This window comes from Miniopterus natalensis, chromosome 12 (assembly GCF_054644295.1).
Source record: "Miniopterus natalensis isolate mMinNat1 chromosome 12, mMinNat1.hap1, whole genome shotgun sequence".
Classification (NCBI taxonomy): Eukaryota; Metazoa; Chordata; class Mammalia; order Chiroptera; family Miniopteridae; genus Miniopterus; species Miniopterus natalensis.
In genome coordinates, this window is record NC_142092.1 from 38,877,725 (window position 1) to 38,900,075 (window position 22,351).

At 40.8% G+C, this 22,351-nt stretch overlaps 1 protein-coding gene across 2 annotated transcripts in view; it reads left to right on the top strand.

The window, feature by feature from the left end:
* Positions 1–22,351, top strand: part of PCSK5 (proprotein convertase subtilisin/kexin type 5) — a 381,372-nt gene that overhangs the window by 100,033 nt on the left and 258,988 nt on the right. For both annotated transcript variants that reach the window (XM_087822706.1, XM_016222840.2), the window contains exons 4-5: positions 11,399–11,542; positions 13,924–14,000. In XM_087822706.1, the coding sequence (XP_087678832.1) occupies positions 11,399–11,542; positions 13,924–14,000 (221 nt within the window). The remainder of the gene's footprint in view (positions 1–11,398; positions 11,543–13,923; positions 14,001–22,351) is intronic.

The window sequence follows — 22,351 nt, forward strand, 5'->3', positions numbered from 1 at the left end:
TTGAGTCATAGTCAGGAAGGAAGTCATCTGGCAAAACCGAGCTTCTCAACTCATGAAAGCATTTACTGCATGAACTTGGAGGCAACATCCCAGATGGGCCATTGACCGAAATCGAGGAGGAGGTGAGAGGCGCTCACTTGCCGGGTTGTTGCTCCAAAGGAAACAGACCTGCCCTCCGAGCTGCCCTCCAGCCAGGAGAAACCCGCCACCACACCTTTGGGGCGACAGCTCGCCCGCCACCGTGCTGCATCTCTCCTGACTGCCTCTGCCGTGTCGGCCCGTCGTTAGTGGCGCCTTCGGGTAACCAGCACCCCTCTTCCTGTGCCTCGCGGAGCCTTCGGTCCCTGCCTGTTTCCTGGCTTATTTCTTGCCTGTTTCGCTGGCAAAGTGGAATGAGCAGGTGCCCTCTGCCGCGCAGGAAACCAGGATTTCCACATCTTACCTGAACCTTTTCTGTTTCCTGCGTGACGTGTCTTCAATGTGTAAATTATCTCCCTCTGCGTCTTATCTCAGAATCGACTCCTGCCTTCTCTCATAAACAAATATCAGTCCATGCATTATTGAGCATTTTTACTGTGAACTCTAGAGGTTATAAAGATACATAACGTAGACTCCTTTACCACAAGTAGTCTGTAATTTCTTTGGGAAGATAAAACCCATATGTAATCAGATTGCTGATATGAATGCTGGGTGGGGTGAGCAGAAAAACACTGAACGGACGCACAGGGATCTTAGAGCTGGCTTTGGAATCATGTGCTTGCCACCGTCCGATGTCCTCACTGCCCTTCCTCCCCAGTTATACAGCTACTCCTGTTCTCTCCTAAATTATCTGCTTTAACTTGACGCCCCAGTTTTCTTCTACTTTTCTGGTTTGCCTTACTTCCCTCAGACTGATAATCTTTTCTGTTCGTTGGCTTTTGCTATATAGCAAACCACCCCCAAGAATCTGTGGCTTGAAACAATAGCTGTTTATTAGACTTCCGATTCTGCACGTCTGCAGCCGGGCTGAGCTCAGCTAACGGTTTTCGGGTTCCGTGTGGGCTCATAATGCCTCTGAGCCATTCTGGGCGAGCTGGGGGCCCCCCACTAGAGCGTGGTTTCAGCTGCGACGGTTTCTACCCGTTCCACGTGGCCTCTCATCTTCTAGCAGGCTGCCTTGGCTTGTTCACAGGGCAGCCAGGAAGGAGTACAAGAGAAAGGGTAGGAACTGGACCATTGTCACTTTTGCCGCATTTTTTTGGCCAAAGCAAGTCAGCCCAGCCCAGAATCAAAGGGTGAAGAAATAATGTCGTTGCTTCACGGGAGTAATTGCATGTGACATAGGTACAGGGAACCGTGGAAAATTGTGCCGTTTTTATCAGCCTCATTTTACTGTGACCCTGAATTTTGCTAAGGTCATCAAATTTACACACTTTGTGCTGTCTGTAGGAATTTTTAACTTTGAGACAATACGTGGCACCAGACAATGTAGGTTCGTTGCCAGATTGTGGAGCAGCTTGGGGACCAAAGTATTAGCACTTCATAGGCATCAAAAAGATTTGAGATGGGAAATAGTGTGATGCTAAAATTTCAGGAAGAATTTAGTTGTGGATCTGTGCAGAAAGAAGGTTTAGATCCGCATATTCAATTGCTACAGGCAGCTCCTATTTGGATGTTACTTCAACTTCCATGTTTCTAAAACTGAACTCAATTTATTCATTCTACAATAAATTTTTCTTCCTGTGTTTCTCTTCTCAGCAAGGCATCCTACCATTTGCTGTGTAGTCCAAGGCAGGTATTTGATCAGTCTTGATTTGCCCCACCTGTATTCATTCATCGTCATTAACAAGTATTTAGAATGCCTACTATGTGTCAAATACTATCATTCCTACTGCTCCCACTAGACCATTGTCATTTCTTGAACACTAGACCTGTCTCCCAATTAGTTGGCCTGCATGTTTTCCTTCATGTTCTGCAGGACCCAGCATGACTTTCTAACTCAGTCTGTACATTTCAATGGGCAAATAATTATTGAACTTCTATGTGTTAGACACTGTGGATACAGAAATAAATAAAGCAAGGTGACTGCCCTCATGGAGTTCACAGTGCAGTGTGAGAGACATAAAATGAAGAATAGAAGGTGACCCAGAATGCTGTTTCAAGTAAATTGATTAAGGAAAGCCTCTCTTGGGAGGTGATATTTGAGCATAAGAGAAAGAGCCATGTGGATATGAGGAAGAATGTTCCAGGGTGAGAGAATAGCAAGTAACAAGGTCTTGAGATAGGAGTGGGGTTGGAGGGAAGAGGAATTTGAGTAAGGAAGAGGGAGATAGGTCAAGAGTTCAGGGAGACAGCTTCCCATTCAGGTCATGAAGCACTTTATAGGCCATTAAACAGACCTGGACATTACTGAAAGTGTAAGGGAATGCCATTGCAGCTTGGGAATTATTGGGAATATTTATAGAGAACAAATATGACATAGTTTACAGTGATCACTTTGCTGTATAAAGAAGAGACTATAGAGAAATAAGAGATGATAGTGGCTTGAATCAGTGTGTAGCCATGAAGATGATGTGAAGAGATGAGACGTGTAAGGGCTAATTTTTAAGGATTTGCTGATGGGTGTGTATAGAGAAGGAGGGGAGCCGTAGGTGCTACATACTGGTGTGGGGGCGACAGAGAACCCTGGACGGGTGCAACTTTGTAGGAATCACAGAGGGGAGATTAAGTGTTTTTGTTTGGAATTAAAATTTGAGATGGATTTTAGATATCCAAACCATATCAATCACTATCTCAAAACCCTTAAACAATTTTATATTGAATTATGACAAAGCTCAAACTTAAAAAAAAAAAAAAAGGCTTATAAGAACACTTAGAGTCTTGCCCATGGTTAATTCTCTAATCTCTTTCCATTTTTCTCATCTCCCACCACCTATTTCATCTTGTATCAACCAGCTGCACTGAGTTTCTTTCAGCTCCTTTGACATTCCAGTCTCTCTTTAATTATTCTATACCCTTACCAAAAATAAACACATCCTCTTCATCCCCTGCATGCCCTTTGGCTAGTCAATTCATATTGGGGTGTAAATTGAAATCTCATTTTCTCTAGGAAGTGCTGTCAACCTTCCCACTCATTCCCCTGACTAGGTTCCATGTTCCCACAGTACCCGGAGAACCCCCATTGTAACACCTAACGTGTTTTTCTGTAAAATTCCTTGTTTGTCACATGGACTAGACTGCAAGGACTTGAGTATAGTGGGAGTGTCATGGCCAGTATAGTGATCAGATGTAGTAAGTACTCAGTAAAAATTTTTTGAATGAGAGGGGGATAGATTGGAAGCATAAGTTGGGTTAGAAATGTTAAGTATAGTGGATCAGATTCAGTGGCTTGAACCACAAGGTGCTGTTAAAATTGAAAGAATATGGTGGTTTCAGACCCAGATTTCCAAAACTTGACTCAGTTTTTGGACCCGAGGCATTTGAGAATGGTGTGAACCCTGGCAGGTGCTGTTTCTATTCATGTAAAGCTTAGTCTCAGTGTCTCAGAAATGTCCAATAAATTTCTAAGACCCCGGTTACCCTTTAGCAGCAAGGCCAGGTAAGATAGTTGAAACCAGTTCTCCAGACACTAAGATAAGACATGTAGAAATTCATTAAAGGAGACAAGATTTGTTTGTTGGCTTATTGATTTTTACTTTACTGAGTATTTTTAGGACTGAAAGTCTCTAATTCAAGATGTGTCAGTTTAGAAAGATTCAAAGAAGGTAACACAATTTACAAATAAATGTTGTTTGCTTAAACCCATAGAGCATCTAGTTATTTGGCTGCTCTTCCTCAGTTCCTTTTTTAGAAGAATTTTTTAGAGAAATTTTATCATCAGAGCAAAATTGAGCGGAAAGGACAGATTTCCCATCTACCTCAGCTCCCACCCATGGACAGCCCTCCCTCGTGATTAGCCGCCCTGATTGTTAGCACTCCTGCCACAGTGGCATCTTTATTACCGTTGTTGAGCCTGTATTGACAGTCAGACACCCAAAGCCCATAGCATACCTTTTGATCCATTCTAGGTGTTGTGCATTCCGTGGGTTTGGATAAATGTGTAATGACATATATCTATTATTACAGTATCATACAGTGTTTTCTGTGCCCTAAAATTCCTCTGTGCTCTGCCTGTTCATTCCTCTCTTCCTCTAACCCCTGGCAACCACTGAACTTTTTACTGTCTCCATAGTTTTGCCTTTTCCAGAATGTCACATAGTTGGAATCATACAGTGTTTAGACTTTTGAGATTGGCTTTTTTCACTTAGTAATACGCATTTAAGTTCCCTTTATGTCTTTTCATAGCTTGATAGCTCACTTGTTTTTAGTGCTGAATAATAGTCCGTTGTCTGAATGTACCACGGTGTACCCGGTCACCTACTGTATGGCATCTTGATTGCTTCCAAGTTTTGGCAATTATGAATAAACATCCATGTGCAGGTTTTTGGGTAGATGTAAGTTTTCAACTTATTTGGGTGAATGTCAGAGAGGGCTCTTGATAGATTGTATAATAAGAGTATATTTAATTTTATAATAAATTGCCAAACTGTCTTCCAAAATGGCTGTACCATTTTGAATTCCCACCAGCAGTGAATGCGAGTTCCTGTTGCTGTGCTTCCTCACTGGCATCTGCTGTTGTCACTGGTCTGGATTTTGGCCGTTCTCATGGGTGTGTAGTGATATCTCCCTGATGTTTTAACTTTCATTTCCCTGATCACATTTATGATACACAACATCTTTTCATATGCGTATTTGCCATCTGTGTATCTTCTTTGGTGAGGTGTCTATTAAGGTCTTTGGACAGTTTTTAATCAGGTTGTTTTCTTACTGAGTTTAATAAGAGTTCTTTGTATATTTTGGATAACGGCCCTTTATCAGATGTGTCTTTTGCAAATATTTTCTCCCAGTTCATGTCTTGTTTTCTCATTCTCTTGACATTGTCTTTTCACAGAGCAGAAGTTTTTAATTTTAATGAAGTCCTGCTTATCAATTATTTCTTTCACAGAGTGTGCCTTTGGTGTTGTATCTAAAAAGTCATCACCATATCCAAGGGCATCTGGGCTTTAGCCTATGCTATCTTTCAAGAGTTTTAGTTTTGCATTTTAGTGTGATCTTTTGAGTTAAATTTTGTGAAGATTGTGAGGTCTGTGTCATGATTTATTCCTCCCTCCTTCCCTCCCTCCCTCCATTACTTTCTGCATGTGGACACCCAGTTGTTACAGCACCAGCACCATTTGTTGAAAAGACTATGGTTGGGTCATTGATTGCCTTTGACTATCCTGCCTCAATTTCTTGACCCTCAGTTTTGAGTAAAATATTAGGAAGTGAATTTATTCTTATTTTTCTCTGTATAAGCATATTTTTGTACACTATAGCCTTCTTTTCCTAATATCTGCTATTTTCTGATGTTTCTTTAGTATTATGTGGGACATCCTTAAAATTTTTTAACTGCAGAATCATCCTCTGTCAAAATTATGATAGATATGAACGATGGTTCTAGCAGATTTGGAATGCTAGGTGGAACAAAACATGATGATTCATAGGAGACTATTTAGCCAGTGTACCAGAAAATAATTGGACACTGTTCTCTCCTCTTATATACCATCCTCAGTCTCCAGCCCCCAGCCCCAGATATAAAATATTGAAGTCATTTCATCTATCCTTACAAATGATCAATTGCCCTTTCACGTTTGCCAGACAATAAAGAAAACCATCATCTCTTTATTTTGTGGTAATCTATCTCTCTCTGTCTCTCTTTTTACACCAGGGTCGTCTTCTATAAACTATTAGGAACACGATGCTGCCCACGAATGTACTGTCATTAACAACAACATGATCATAATCACAGCAGTCATTTCTTATGCACTTTATCTTCTTTAATCTTTATAGCAATTCTCTGCATCCAAGCTGCAGATCAGGTTTTAAGAATTTAGGTAACTTGACAAAGTCATACAGCTGGAAAGTAGCAGAGGTGGAATTTAACTTTTCCTCTGCCCAATTGTCCTAGCTAATGTCATGTGCTGCTATGCTGATAATTTGGTGTTCTTGAAACATGTTGGGCTAACTTGGAATTTCTGGAAAACTCACAAATTGAATTATATCCTTAAATAATTGGACACTGGATCTATTTTGGCTATGGGTATCTTTTTTATTTATTTTTATTTTTTTGCATATGTGTAGTAAAGGATAAGTCCATAAAATTGACCCATAAATATAGTAGTGAATATTGTAGAACTTCCCTAGCTTAACTTAGATCTTCAAAAATCTGTGACGGCATCTTTAGTTTTGGAGTCAGAGAACCTACTTTTGTATCCCAAGGAGTTCCCATCAGCCTATCACAGAAGTTCTAAGTCCAATTTCTTTTAGAGGCTTTGAGAAAGAAAAGTTAAAGAAAGATCATCTTCAAATAAGTACAAGAGTAAGTAAAACTATTGTCTGAAACTGTGAAGGGGAAAACTAAGCCTAGATACTTCCCAGAAGTTCCCAAGAACTGAGGAGCAGATGTCAGACCCATTGGAAGGAATGACTTCATCAGAAATGGAGCAAGACTAACAATGGAGTGAGCTGTTTCCAGTGGTATGCTGGATCTGCCTTCTAACAGCTCATGAAAGCTTATTGTTACACATTCAAGAATTTTGTGAGCGTGGTAGTTTAAATTTGGCCATGATGTGAGTATTTACACCACGAAAATGAACAAACACTATAAATAAGGGATTTAAAAAAAAATTTTTTTTAAGACCTGGTCTACCAACACATCATTGGCTATTTAGTAACGAAGCGAACTCCCTGTCATTGGAACTATTCAAATAGAAATTTGGCGATTTCCTAAAAGTTGAGTTGCAATGAATGAAATAAGGAAAAATTAGGTCTCTAAAGTCTTATCCAAGTGTATTTCACTTTATCACTTGAATGCACAGGCCATTGCAGTTTCTGTTATTTGATTTTTTGCTTCCTGGTGCTGTATTGTTCGATGTCCACTTCTTATCTGAATTTGCATGTAATTTGCCCTCCCCTAAGCCTTTTTCTTTCAGCTTTTAACAAATGAGTTTCCATAGCTCTATGGTCTGGTGTTTGACTGTTGGCCAGCGATTTGAACTCTGAAAGGTTACCTAGGCTCATCAAGTCTCTTTTTTAAAAATAAATTTTTAGGGTAACACTGGTTAATAACACTGTATGAATATCAGGTATACACCCTTTTAACATGCCACCTGTATACTCTAGCCTGTGCCCACCACCTGCAGAAAGCAACAAATGAACAAACAAAACCAACAATGAAAAAAACAAACTTATTTTCTTTATCTTGTTAAAAGGATATAAAAAGATGATAAAAGTACCTCTATCAAATAGTTGTTCTGAGTCTTAAATAAAGCTAGTTCATATGAAGCTACTAATACAATGCTTGGCCATGATAAGGATCTAGTAGATGCCAATTATATATTTCCACTTAGGGGAGTATCAATTTTATTTTTTTCAATTTCTGAGAACTCTTGGGCTCCAAATTTTACAAAGAATTTCAAGTATATGTACACTTTACTAAGTTGACTGGCTTTTTCTGGATCTGTCTATAAAACAGATTTTTATGTATTTAATTCTGCTTCCTTACTAACATTGTATAGTCAGAGATGCAGTCTTATAAGCCACTGTATTAATAGCAATGGAGAACAGATGTTTTTAGTGTTAGCAAGCTATTGGCAGCATATAAATTGCTCAGAACTTGGAGAAGTTTAAAAAGAGTGACATTGAAGGTGCTCCTCCTCTCCCTCCACCCCTGTCCATAGGAAGAAAATGATGGTGAAAATATAATAAAGGTGTTTATTTGGGGCATAAACTGTTCTTTCATTGAGCAAACACTGTGATATGTTGATGAAGACAGAAGAGAAGTGGACACACCCAGAGTGGTTTATAAGCAGAAGATCTTATAACCCTGGTGTGGAAAAGGCCCTTTCTAGAACTCACAGAACAGTCTCTCTAAAATTTCATGTCTAAAAAGAATACACGCTTTTATGGATAAGGACTTGGGAGACCTAGGTGACCATTGTTTCTGCAGATATTGTCCATTCTGTGTTGTTTCTCCATAGTTAGTCATCTGTGCGTACACAGTCATTGAAATACAGTACATTATTCAGAACCAAAGTTGCATACATTTACTATAAATATTTATCTTGCATATGCTGTGTACATATGTGTTTTTCATCAGCTTCAAAGTTGCTGGACAATTCTGGCTGACCCCTTCTGTGAATAACAGGACTGTATCTGTGGTCACACAATTTCAGAAACTAGTCTTCAGCCCCAGCTCTGGCAGAGGTCTTCTCAACATGGTTGACCATGTATGAGGAAATCATGGCTTGTATGTGTTCCTTTAGCCTCTAGCTTGATGCTATTATACAGATTCCTGTCAAGTAAATAGAGCCCCATTTAAAGACCATTTCAATCAGGCAGTTAAGGAAATGATTAATTCATTCCCCTCTTTAGTCAGTGTTGACTGGCATCAATATTTTCCATGGTCTTTGCTCTTTGGATGCCTTGGGTACATGAAACAGCTATATTAAAAACAAGTTTGAAAGCCTAAGCCACTTGAAATATATGTTTAAGATCTCAGGTTCATAGTCAGGATTTAGGGTTCTGATTTAAGGGTCCTCTGACACTGTTACTCTTTTTCAAGAAACACCTCAGGCTCTGAGTACTTTTTTTCCCTTTGACCTTTTGGTTATTCACCATAATAGATTATCCAAGTGAAAGTATCAATTGGATCTTCCCCTTCCTTCTCCTTCCACCTATACCAAGTTAGCAGATGAAAAATATAAAAAATAAAAGGTGGTACAAAAATAGTGAAGTCAGATTCACTAGAAGCAGAGGTGGAAGGAGGAAACCTAACTGCTCCACTTTTCACACACGTGTTTTCCATAGGCCTCTGGTTTTCTTCAGTTTTCATAATTACAATTTCAGGCAGCATCCCTCCGCTCCGGGATGGTTATCCCATTTGTGGGTTACCCATTTCCTGTGCATTTCCTTCCTCCAGCCCACCTCTTGGCCACATTAGCATTACTGCATGTCAGAAACGATACCACAGGTGGCCAGAGCAGGTTTGGAAAAAGAAAGAAAATGAAATGGAAAGCTATCCAGTTTGCTTTGTATTAAATTAAAGCATTTGGTGAGGAGAGGCCCAAACTCACTCTCAGCCAGAGTGAGATGTCTGAAAAAACATAGGCATTTTGGAAATTTATACTATTTCTTTCATGATCATCTCTGTTAACCAAGCATTAGCTGGCTAAGATATCTCTGATGAGGTCAGAGCAGCAAGCAGTTGTGAACTTGGAAATAAAGTTGAGGTTATGCCTGCATTTCTGGCATGTAATCAATCAGCCAATATTTACTGAAATCCTAGTTGGACTTAGTTTAATGCATGGTCTTCTAAGTGCTTGGAATCAAGACAAAACTCACACGTAAGGTTCAATAGTCAGCAACAGTTCAATAGAATTCAGTGAGTAGGGGTTGGATGTGTAGAACAGAGTGCGTGTGTGTGTTAGTCCCCAAGTTCAGGGAAGGGATGAAACAGACAAACAGGTTGAAGAACATGAGGCAGCTTTATGGGCGGGGCTAGGTCCTGAGCTATGCCCCAAACATGGGGAGCTGTAGGGAGAGTGGAATTTGGATCATTGTAGTAGTAGTAGTACTAGAGAGAGGGAGAGAGAATGAATGTGTGTGTGTGTGCATGTGTGTGCATGCGTGCAGGGCCTTGAGTGCCAGACACAACTCAAGAAGGTGAGAAAATGGTGCAGATGTTCATAAACTATATAAGCCCCTATTTTCCAGATATTATCTGTGCTGAAAAATGGGTACACCCTTTGTTAGAATGAATCCTTGAAACTACTCAACCGTGTTCATAATATTCAACAAAAGGCAGTCTCATTTGGAGAATAAATTAATAAATTCATGTTGGGGAGTATTAGAGGTATCTGTTGCTAGTTAGCATTTGATTTTGAATGATGAAGGTTGGAAAGAGATGAGCTTCCATTTAGGTCGTACCTCAGATGAAAGCCAAGTTGTGGCTACAAGGCCCCAGATGGTCTGACCTTACTTTTCCTTCAAGGCCCCAGATGGTCTGACCTTACTTTTCCTTTAAGGCTCCAGATGGTCTGACCTTACTTTTCCTTCTGATTCTCTGCCTCCCATGCCATTCTCTCCCTTGTTCAATAAGCGTCAGCAATACCCCACCTTCCTTCTCTCTCTTCATTGTGCTAAGTTGTTCTCATCTTTTGGTCATTGCATTTGCTGTGTCCTGTACCGAGACACTGACCTCTAGGCCCTTGGGCAGACCAACTCTTTCTCATCAGTCATGCCTCAGTTCACATTTCACTTTCTCAGAGACTGGAGTCTTTTTGCAACCATCCCACCTAAGATGGTGTACTCAGACCTCTCAACAGTCACCATCCTGTCACCCTGTTTAATTCCTTCAAAGCATAAGGAATTTGCTCAGGGCACATGCTCAGGTTTCGGGTTCAATCCCCAGTTGGGGTGCATATGGGAGGCAATGGATTGATGTTTCTCTGTCACATCGATGTTTCGCTCTCTCTCCCACTCCCTTCCCCTATCTCTGAAATAGATAAAAATATATCCCTGGGTGAAGATTTTTAAAAAAATCAAAGTAGTGCTGAATGAGTGTCTACCCACTAGAAACTATGGTACAATAGCCATTAGCCATTGCTAATTTATTGAAAGATTTGAAAAAACAGTAGCACACCTTTGGCTGACACTACTGAAGCTGCCTAAGTTGGTCCTCATTTGTAGCTGGGTTGGCTTGTCGGTGGTTGGAATTATAAAGTATATGTTCTTCAGTTACCTAGTGTGGATTTATAAATGAAATGCCACAATGCTTTTTTGTGTGCCATTAATACATGCTAACAATAAAATGGTACATCCGTTATTCTGCTGTTGAAATAGACTTGTTTATTATGTTTTCCCAAAGGATGAGTGGAATAAAACAAGCTAGAGATGGCATAAGAGATTTTATTTGCCTTTCCCACATCTATTCTTCCTGCCTTCCCATGCTATCATGCTAGGGATCCATGCTTCTACTCTAACAATCCGCCCAATTTCTGTCCATTTTTAATGCATTATCTTTTTTTAAATATATCTTTATTGATTTCAGAGAGAGGAAAGGAGAGGGAGAGAGAGACAGAAACATCAATGATGAGAGTCATTGATCGAGCCCGCAACCCGGGCATGTGCCCTGACCGGGAATCGAACCCCGATCGCCTGGATCCTAGGTCGACGCTCAACCTCTGAGCCGCTCCCGGCCAGGCAAATGCATGATCTTAACAAGTAGGTAATTGTGCATCACCTCCCTGTGCAGTAATCTGCAGTGTTCTTCCTCCTTTAGCACTGCAGTGACAACACGCACCCCTGCCAGTCGGACATGAACATTGAAGGAGCCTGGAAGAGAGGCTACACGGGGAAGAACGTCGTGGTCACCATCCTGGACGACGGCATTGAGAGAACCCACCCGGACCTGATGCAGAACTATGTGAGTGTGTGTGGCTGCACCGCCTCGCCTCCGCGGAGACAAGAGAACTCGTGGTGGGACTATCGAAGGGGGGATACTGAAAAGGCGGCGTCCAGGTCCGCCGGGCTCTGGACCGCGCCTGCCTTGTGAGAGATGCGCCCTCAGAGCCCAGGGAGCTTGAGAAAATGCTTTCGGCTCCCGAGTGCCTTTCATGTTCCGGCGACAAACAGCAGGTGATAAGGTAGCAGAACCCCCCCCCCCCACCTGCTGCCAGCAACAACCGCTCCTCTCAACAGCTCATCCACACAGCCAGGCAGCGCTGTTTCTCTTATGGAGAAAAGTGCACTTAGAACTTTTCTCAAGTTGTTCTGTTGGCCTGTTTCTCTCCTTTTTTAAAGAACGGTGATGATCAGCCTACCAGTATTCCTTAGGACTCAGTGAATTCTTTTTCTTAAGAAGGCACCGCAATTCCAGGACTCAGAGAGGACATCAGATGAGCCCAAGGTCACAGAACGAGCGAGAGTGCTGAAACTCAGTACTTTCATTGAAAACTGTGGTCTTGACACCCAGTGCCCATGTAGGGGGGAGGGGCAGCCTGTTCCCGGACACTGGGATCTTCCGCTCCAGGGGCCTCCGGGTCCCCTCTACGACCGTGATAGTCACCGCCTGGAAGTGTGCCAATGACCCCTCTGCCTTCTGCTCTCCAGAATTATCCTTCCCGGGCTTCTCCTCAAGTTGGGTGAAAAGTGCCATCATTATCTCCTAGTGTGCCATTCTCTGTCTGCTCCAAATTTGTGTTTTCTGACACTTTGGTGTTCTCCCTAAAATATTTCTTTTGTTACTAAAGAGCCTGCAATGACTCCCTGTTATCTGCAAATAACAACTCTGATTCCTGTCACGGCTTCACAAAACTCCCGGTGGATCCCATGCACACTCATGTCTCCTGACTTCTTCTCTAATTTCTTTTCTGTTGACAACGATTTCCACCCAGAAACACTGATATCAGTCCATTCCCACTTAAACTTCAGTCCCTTTCATGCTTCTCATGAAACCATTGGGGCAGAAATGGCCCTCTAGTCTCTCTAATGTTTCTCATTTGTTCAATCTCATTTATTTAATGACAATTTCTCTTAAATTAATTTTTCTTTTGTCACTCAAACCTGAAAACTCTCCATTTTATCTTTGCAAATACAGTACTTCCAAATCACTTCCTTGGCACATGAGAAACTGCCACTGTCTCCAACAGTCACCCACGTTTCTGAGTATGAGGACCTTCCTTCACACAGAACTGGCACACTCTCAGTTCTGATGTCAGAGCTGTGAAGAGAGAGAGAAGCACAATGTGTGGGGTGTCAGATGGCCTAGGTGACAGCCTTGGTTCCACAGGGAGTTTGCTTCATGCCTCTGGCCAAGTTACTTAACCTCTCTTGGCCTCTGTTTCCTTCTAAGTAAAAGTAAGTTACACTAGCTACACTCCATGCTTTATGACCACTATGGTGTATGGGAAGTGGGGACTTACCACCGTTTTATGTAAAGCACATTTTGCTTAATTCTCTCAAACATTTTGGACTCTGTGTACCATAAGTTATTTTTAGAAACAGAGCCTTTGATAAAGGTAGAAAACAAAGTTAACATTTACTTTTACTAAAACTAAAATCAGGAATTAAGATAAAGCATCAGAAAATTCAAAACATCCTAAATTAGTTCTATCTATAGTGATATAAATTTGCTTTCAGAGGTATTTTTGCCTCATTTTGAATCTTGACATACAATAAAACTTTGTTCGTTAATTTGATTGGGGTACAGGGCCATTGTATATTAATAAAAAGTCTGAATTGTAGATTCTTTTATAGTAGATAAAACATCTGAAACCAGACAAATATTGCCTAATAGAGATCCTAAGATACCTTATATAATCAATTTCTAATACCGACTCTTAACTGACCTGCCAATTATTTGTGAATGATTTTTATCTTAAAAAATTTTTGAATTATGATAAGGCATTTGACTCTCAAGAAATAAAGCTAGAGAGTCCATGGAGAATAAATCATTCTGCTTCTAGGTAGTCCAGGAGTACTTCACAGAGAAGGTGGTAATTGAGGACATATTTGAAGAAATTGAGTGAGAGGAAGTTCTTGGTCTAAGTCTAAGAGAAAAGTGCTGGCAAGAATCGACCAGGCACTTTGGTCTGCAGAGAGTATTTCTTCTCCCTAAGGGGGGATACGGGAGAAATGACAATGATTATTACTGAACAAGGCATCCTGACACTACTGAACCATGAATGTATTATTTAATCTAATTACTCTCTTGCAGAAATGTGTTTAAGAATGCATGAGCCTGCAGGTTAATGGCTAATTAATGACCATCTGTCTCCTTTCTCTCTCTCCCCTCTGTGGCCATAGGATGCTCTGGCCAGTTGTGACGTGAATGGGAATGACTTGGACCCAATGCCTCGTTATGACGCGAGCAACGAGAACAAGTAAGGTCCAGGTGAAGGCTGGCGGGCGTGTGACTGACAGGGAACCTGGCTTTTTGCTTTTGCTGAGGGAAACATTTTTTCACTTGGAAATCCATGGTAACAAATGATCTCTAATTTGCTCCAAGATAAACAAGCGTTTTTCCACTGAAGCTTCTAGGTAATAAAAAGGAGTGGTTCATATAGTAAGAATCCTTGCAGAGAGAGAGAGGGACAATACTCTAGAAAATGACTCAATATTTCCAGATTTTGAGAGGAGAACTGGGGAATATTGCCTTTCAAGTGGTGATTGACCTGTGACCCCTTTGTTTAGGGATGGGGTGCTAAAGGGAGAGGCAAACAAATAATCCCCCAAAAGAGTTACTGTACTCTGTTAAGTTCAACAGATTTGATTGAGTACCGTACTTGAGGCCTCTCTCCTCTTCCCTGATATAGGCATTTTCCACTAATATACCTGAAGTACTTATGGTTTGCCATGTGTGGAACACATTACATTTCTTATCTCCGCAGTCGAGAGCCTTAAAAAAACCATTTAACCACAGTTACACTTTCCAGTTAGTACAGTAGTTTTTGTGAAAGGAAATGAAAATGCACATCTGCTCGATAAGGCAGACTATCTTAGCACTCTTCAGAAGGTAAATGGAAATGGTATTTCTTGCTTACGATGATGTAAGTTCTTCAAAGGCTATCGATATTTCTAATCTCTAGATCACATTAACTTTGTTCCTTTTACTGCAAAGCTCCTCCAGCATAATACTGTGATTCAGATATTATCATGTGAATTTTTATTTACATATTTTAGTTTGGGATCGCAGAAGTTCCAAAGAGAGGTGTTGTGCCCATTTATTACATACTATTTTCAGCCTGTGTTTTTCCTTAGGGAAAAATTTCTCAGCTAGGATTATTTGATTAAGTCACTAAGTTTAGATAAAACTATCTGACCTAGATAATTGTGGCTGTACATGGGATTTTTTTCTTTTTTCTTTTTTTTTACCATCTACCAAGAAGCCTCAAAAAACTTACTGTGGAAAATATGCTGATTGTTAATATTAACAACCGAGTAAATATTATAGATCACATTTAGTGGTGAAAGCATTAATATGCAAATTGATGTAGTTAAAATTTTCTAGAACTTTCTAAAGAGAAAGGGAACTAAATTAAACTGGGAAGTTGTCTTTCAGACCCAGTCATTGCTGTCTACGTTACACTGTTCAAAGCTATGGCAAATTTCACTTAAAAGAATATAATTTGAGCTACCGCATTTAACCTAATGTGCAAGCTAACATGAAACACGGAAGGAACTTGAAGCTTTAATAAAATCATCGCTAATAAATATCAGCATACGATCTATTTTGCTGTAATGCGACATACGCACTCCTAAAAATACTTGCGCTCTGCAAGATCTAAAACCACAGACTAATAACTGGAGTTGGAGCTCAGCACTCAAAAACTTGATCAGTGACACACACAAAAATGATTAAAAACAATCCCAATTTTATCCATGTAAAATGGTTAAGAAATATCTAAAACTACAATCACTATGACACTTTATCTGCAAAAAGACCTGATGTTTGCTCTGGGACGTGTGTGCCCATTAGATCGATTCCTGCTCACATGCCTTTGTTAAGAAGGGTCGTGGCCTTTCAAGGGTTGGTCTGACCTGTGACTAGCATTGCAAAAATAAAAGAGCAAGAGGAAAAAAGATTAAAATTTTTACAAAGAACAGAGAATAGAGAAGAAAATTGCAAAATAGGCTGGGGGGAAAAAGGGGACAATGAAGCAGGGTGCAGGACACCAGCAGGATGGTCTTTGGAAGCATCGCAGATTGCAGATTATTATGAAATGGAAGGCGAGTGGTCTGAAATCGCGGGAAGCAGCAGCACCGATGTGGGTCCCTGTGGACCACTGTGTTCCTGTGGGGGGTAGCTCTGTGTGGTGGTCTGTGTATTTGTACAGGGCTTAGTGACACTAGGTGTGTTTTTTACATTTACTTAGAGTTTCTGGGACAAAATGTGCATAAACAAATGCAAATGTCACATTATGTTCAAATCATTCTCTAATATATCAGTCACTGTTGTTGATTGATTGATTGATTAGGTATTTCAATAAAAAAAATTTGTGTTTTCAAGGTAAGCAGTATAGCAGAACTGACCGTACTATATTCATTAGCTAAATTTATCCCTTAGGAAAGTCTAGGTCATGTTAATACTCAAAGTATCTTTATACGGTTGTCGAGGGACAAGAGGGTCTATAGGTAGAAAATGAAAACATATTGTGCCCTGTGTCCAGTTCTGTCTGAATCTACACGTGCTGAGTTTTTGCATTGGAACTCTCGGTGGTGATAGTGGCTGTTCAAGGGTGGGTCTGACCTGTGACTAGCACTGCTGACCACAAGGTCTATATATAAAGATAGTTCTTTGAGTATTGGCTTTGACGGTGTTTTACAGTCTGCCTTTTAAAAACTGTATTCTGTGTGAGGATTTCTTTTAAACTTGGCCACTTCCCAAGACCTTTGTTAAGAAGAGTGGTGGCCGTTCTGCCCACGCTGGGGTATTCTGGTGTGTCCTGTTTTAACCATTCTAAGCCCTGTCCACGGTTTGTTGAATATATTGATTCTGATTATTAGGGGACACGATTATTGTTCCAGATGTGTTTGTAGTCTTGGGAGTGAAATACGGCATTTTCAGAGGTGCAACACCAGCACTGCTCACCTCTCTTTTATAGAGTCAGCACTCACCTGGGCATCAGATGTCCCTTTATCTCCTCTCATAGTGCTGCCTGATTTTTTATTTTTTATTTTTTGCCAACCATAAGCATGTATCCAGGCATTTAGGATTAAAATTAAAATATTCTCTCTGTTAATTACACCATAATTATAGATATGATTGGATCTGCCTGTAAGCATGGATCCTAGGCAGATAATTCTGTTGGAATAGAGGTCACTTGACATCGAGAAATAAAAGTGTGTTTGTAGTTTAGAAGACTTGACTTGCTTTGGTTCTCCTTGATTACCTTTAGAGTCTTTGGACCTAACTACTCTGAGCTTTGGTACGTTTTTTTAATCTCTAAAATGGGCATCATAATACTTCTAAGGAGTAGCAATAAAGTATGTAAAACACCAAGCATACTGCTGACTGCATCATAGGTACTAGATAATTATAGCTGTTATTATAATTATGTGTTTTATTCCTTTATCCAGTTCTTGATAAGTAATAGGTTAAAATTATAATTATCTCAAAATAAATATGCATATGAACACTTAAAATTTAAACTGAGACTTGGAGGTCTTCATTTTCAAGGTGGGAGGTTTAGTTAGGGCTTTCTGCTTCTGTAGGGGCTGGGAGCTATGACGCATTCAGCCTACAGTAAACCTGCTTTTCATTACTTCCATTTCCCCACCTCCCTCCGTGGAGCACGAGTCCTTGAATCTGATGGAAGATAGTGAAGGAGAGGAATTTCTAATCATCACCAGAATAAGGAAGTTGAGGGATTTACTACACAAGCGCCTCCTCATTGTCTGATCTGACCACTAGTCTTCAGAGCGTATTTGAAATGATTTCGCAGGCGGCTGCATTCGTTCCTTCACGCAACAGGTGTTCATTCGTGCCCCGCTCCGTGAATGATGCCGCTGTGCTGAGTGCTGGGGGTGCAGCGGTGCAGTGATAGAGGGCACGTGGGCACTGACTAATGGCTTGCGTTGGGAGCCGACTCGGTACGAAGCTGTGACACCTGAAGGGTTTCACAACCTTATGCAAATCATTTCCCTTAGACTCACACGAGTACGTTTCTAGTGCCAAAGCTTTGGGGTGAAGGTAATGACTTCCTATGTACAAAAGTTATAAAAAATCCCCTTTCTTGTCACTTTTTCAAGACTCCAAATGGTGGTGTGTCAGACCTAAATAACTGATGCTAGAACAATAGCATTACTAGGGGAGACCATACAACTGGTCCCCCAATTCAGCTTTGCCTCCATTCATATCAGCTTGCTGAATAAAGCTGACGGCGTTGCTCTAGGCTCAAAATAGAAAATGCCTCCCTGTAAATGAAACAGCCTCCTGGCATTTCATACCACGACTCCTATTTCTGAGATGAATTATTGATGTCTGAGAGTGTCCCTTCCCTAGGTTGCTTCTTGCTAAACGTTCCCGCTGCTTAAAAGGCATAGCCACGTATTTAGTGGGAGATGAAACCATGGCCTTATAGTTTGAGTGTGTCATGTATGGGCCCAGAATCTAATTCCTTTTCAGAATAAACCAACCCATAGGTTAAAGGCTCATTTTCTAAAAGGAATGAGTTTTTCATTTTGTTATCTCTATTTCTAGGAAGATTTAACCAGGGTGGATAGAAGCACATTTCTTCTGCTTCTTTAGTCTCCTTTCACACGTAATTTCTGGTTTTAAGAATGTTCCATGTTGCACAGCTGGGCGTGGCTCAGCGGTTGAGCGTCGACCTAGGATCCAGGTGATGGGGGTTCGATTCCCAGTCAGGGCACATGCCCGGGTTGCGGCAGCCAATCAATGACTCTCTCATCATTGATGTTTCTATCTCTCTCTCCCCCTCTCCTTTCCTTTCTCTGAAATCAATAAAGATGTATTTTAAAAAAAAAGAATGTTCCATGTTGCAGAAACTGAAGTGTAGGTGGCCTCTCTTATTTGGGTGGAGGGGGTAGCATTTGAGTGTGTCATGTATGGGCCCAGAATCTAATTCCTTTTGTCCAAAGCCAAGCCAATGAATTTAGACAGTGTTTTCTGATTATACAGAAATATTTAAACTCAATACAAGAGAAAAAAAAGAAAACACACTTTAGGTCTGTGATCAATAGCTCTATGACTTTAATGCTTCTTAAGGTACAAGCATTATTTTTTATTCCCAAGATTTAGCCAAGTATGTTAAGATAAAATTACCCTATAGCGAAGTCGGTCAGGAAAAAAACCTACCAAAGAAAAGTAGGGCCATTATCAGAGGCTGATTTGTTTTCCAAATATTTTCAAAATTTGTCCTTTAATCCTTTTGCAAAATAACATCTACAATATTCTACATAGCAGTTACCACATCAGTGATTATCAAATGAATATATGTAACATTGTCTCTGCAAATGTACAGACTTGACGCTGAATGTAGACAGAACAGACAGCTGTGACACTTTTCATGTCCAGCCATAGATTTTGTGTCCATGAAAGAACCTGCAATGAGTATTTTAGAAAACTCATTTCTATCATATGGATTCATGATGCATTCAATACATTGAGATAAGTAACAATTTTGGTATCTTTTAGATTCTGGGAAGGCTGTCTGGGTGCTGGGGCCTCACGAAAAGTTGTACAGTGGGAAAGGGCCTCTCTCAGACCAGAAGCCAGCCATCCTCTCCCTTCCCCTCAGCAGCCATTAGTCACCAGGTCCTGACAGTTCTCACCACCGAAGTCCTGCTCTGTGATAGCTCTCCAGAGACAGCCCCCATCCACCCCTCCCCTCCCATTTTCTTGATTAGTCCGTCAGGACTTGTGGAGCGCCCTGAATGTGCCACACGTATTCAGCCTTCGTCGGCTGCACCCGCATGTTTCCTGCTCCCCCTGAAGCTCATGTGTGATGCCTGCTCGCACCCTCCCTTCTCCGAGCTGGCTGCCCTCCAGTGACATTTCCCAGCACCTGTGAACTTACTTCTTTTATAAAATCCTTCCTGTTGTAGAGGCAATAACATTTACCAAGGTGGGGAATAAGAGAGGCAAGACCAGATACTGAGAAGAGGATTTCCAGTTTAGTTTGCAATATAAAATGTTTTGTCTTACTTACAATAATCAGAGTGTCTACCTTGATTGGCTCATCTAGGTGAATTAGCAAAATGTGTTCCAGCAGAAGTAGTAACCTGTTAAAAGGTGATATATACAGTGGACTTTGTGCTCCATAACTTTTTCTTAAGCTGTCACCCAGCTCTGTACCCCAGACAGCCGATCTCTGGGGACTGCATTAATGGGCTCCCTTGCCTTCTGGGTTCTGATTGGGTTTGGCCAACGGAAGGCTCAGGCAGGAGATCAGTGGGATGCACAAGAGTAAAGAAGGGGTATTTATTCTCTGCTCCCTCCTTGTAGGGACACTGGGGGTTAGCTGCATCCCTAAAGATTGTAAGTCCTGTCAGGGGGCTCTGGGGCTAATCTTCTAAAAGCTGCCTTTTGTGGGTATCAAGAACCACTTCCTCCCCGAGGCTCTTTAAAGCCAGGGGTTCCAGTGCCGCTCGTCTGGAGCACTGCCTTATCCCTACTGGTGTCCTCAAACCCCATCCAAATCTCTATATGGGTCCCTTGAATAAATTTTTCTCATGTTGCCAGTATAAAGGAGCCCCTTGTTTCCTGATTGTCCCTTAACTGACACAGATATGTTAGTCCTTGAGCCTGGTATCTTTGGTAAATGAAAAAATGTTTAGACACCTCTAAGAAAGAAAATACTTAGATGAGTAAATAGGACTTGTCCAAGCGGCTGTTTATTCTCTGAGAGCTGAATAAATACAGAAAATGGTAATCTAACCCAGAATTCCTGTGTACCTGTCACCTGAAGTGTGATTCATTTTTATAAAGCATTATTCTGGGCTTACGATCCTGAAATTCCAGCCTTCAGGCCCCTTTGTTCTTCCCTTTGTCAGTTTCAGTGTGTTCTCCTCCAGGATTTGGGGACTTGCTCTCTTGGGGTTCTCAGTAACAGTTTTGATAAAGGGTCTGATTGATGCCATAGGTTAAAATGATATTTGGGTATAATTTATGCTAACCCAGTGCACTATTGACATGAATAATTGATAGTTGCTTCAATTTAAATCCCTTATTTAAAAAACAAACTCACAAATTCCAGAGGCCTCTAAAGCCGATGAAAATTGCAGTAAGGGAAAGCGATAAGTATCCTTTTTAAATAATGGATTAGGCATTTGAGCAGGGTTTTCAGACAGGTGTATTTATTTATCTTTCTCTTTTAATCTTCTCCTCTAACCTCCACTTTGGACCTTTATATTTTCTCTTGTTTCCTTATGCCCAGAGATATGTAAAATTTAGAGCAGGAAGACCTTGAGAAGCCAATGCTAGGAGTATATTATTTGTGTTACTGCAGAGCATTAGGGAAGGCATCCAAGACTTTTTAAATGTGATGCTTGGACATGCATGTTAAATGCTGAACAAGAAGGCAGACTGAGGGGAAACAGAGCCCTGGTTTTATGTATCTCATCCCCTGTACAGATACTAGAAGAAAAACATGCTGAAAATGTAATCAAACTGCAAATTGGCTGATTGCTCATTTTAGCATTATCAAGGTGCTATTCAGATATTGTTTGCCTTCGCTTCACATCAAATGCCTTTTACGTTAAAGAACTAAAGATAGAATTTTGTTATTATACACTAACAGGTCAAAATTTTTATGTTTTAGCAGTTCAGTTAGTTACAATAGAAGCCTGTTGTTCCAGCATACTTAAGATAAGTGCATGTGTTTCATATCAGTGGTAGATGTGCATTTCACTTAGTGGACAGGTAGAAAATAGGTCCTTTAGATCAGAACATATTTGACTAGTTCTCATAGAGTAGGTCACCAAAGAAAGCTAAGTGATATAGGAAACAGTGCTCTGCTTTCCCATGAGACCAGGTGCCAGGCCTGTTAGCTCTCTGTGTCCTTGGAGAAGCAATCTTACCAGAGCCTTCCTTGCCACATCAGTCTCTGTGCCCCTGTTTAACTTAAACAACCAAAACATCTGTAAGTCTACTACTGGGTTGCTATTTCACTATACTTGAATGCAGTGTAAACAACTGCTGATAAAATTAGCATATCTGGATGTTGTGTCATTACTGCTCACAAGAACCCACATTCAGAGATATAGCCTAGAGAGAGAGGTGAAGTAAAGCTCCTGATGTCACTGAGTGGCAGTCAGAATGTGAGCTCATTGTTCCCATGCCATCTATTTACCTGCATAGCTAAGTTAATCTGTGGTCAAGTAGATGAGAAATTAATTCCTGTGTTGAGCACATGCTTCAGTAAGTTGACTACCACAGAAGAACTGTAATACCAGACTGCTGCCCCACTGTGATCAATACACACACAAGTAGCCTGGCTACCAAGTGCTGGTACGCAGGGCCTTGTCTCTCCAGAGAGTGGGGGTTGGTCCACAAGGCCTGCTAACATCTTATGTCCATGTGACTTTGAACGAGTAATAATTATCATTTGTTACAGAAAATGATTATATAGATCTGACTTCACCATATTGTTCTGTGGAAATAAATGAAGGCCATCCAAATGAGACTAGAGGCTATTTGTCAGAGTTTACTCTAGCAATGGAGTTAGCTACCATCACTTGAAGGCAGACGCAGGACTGGAAAAGCTTTATAGTT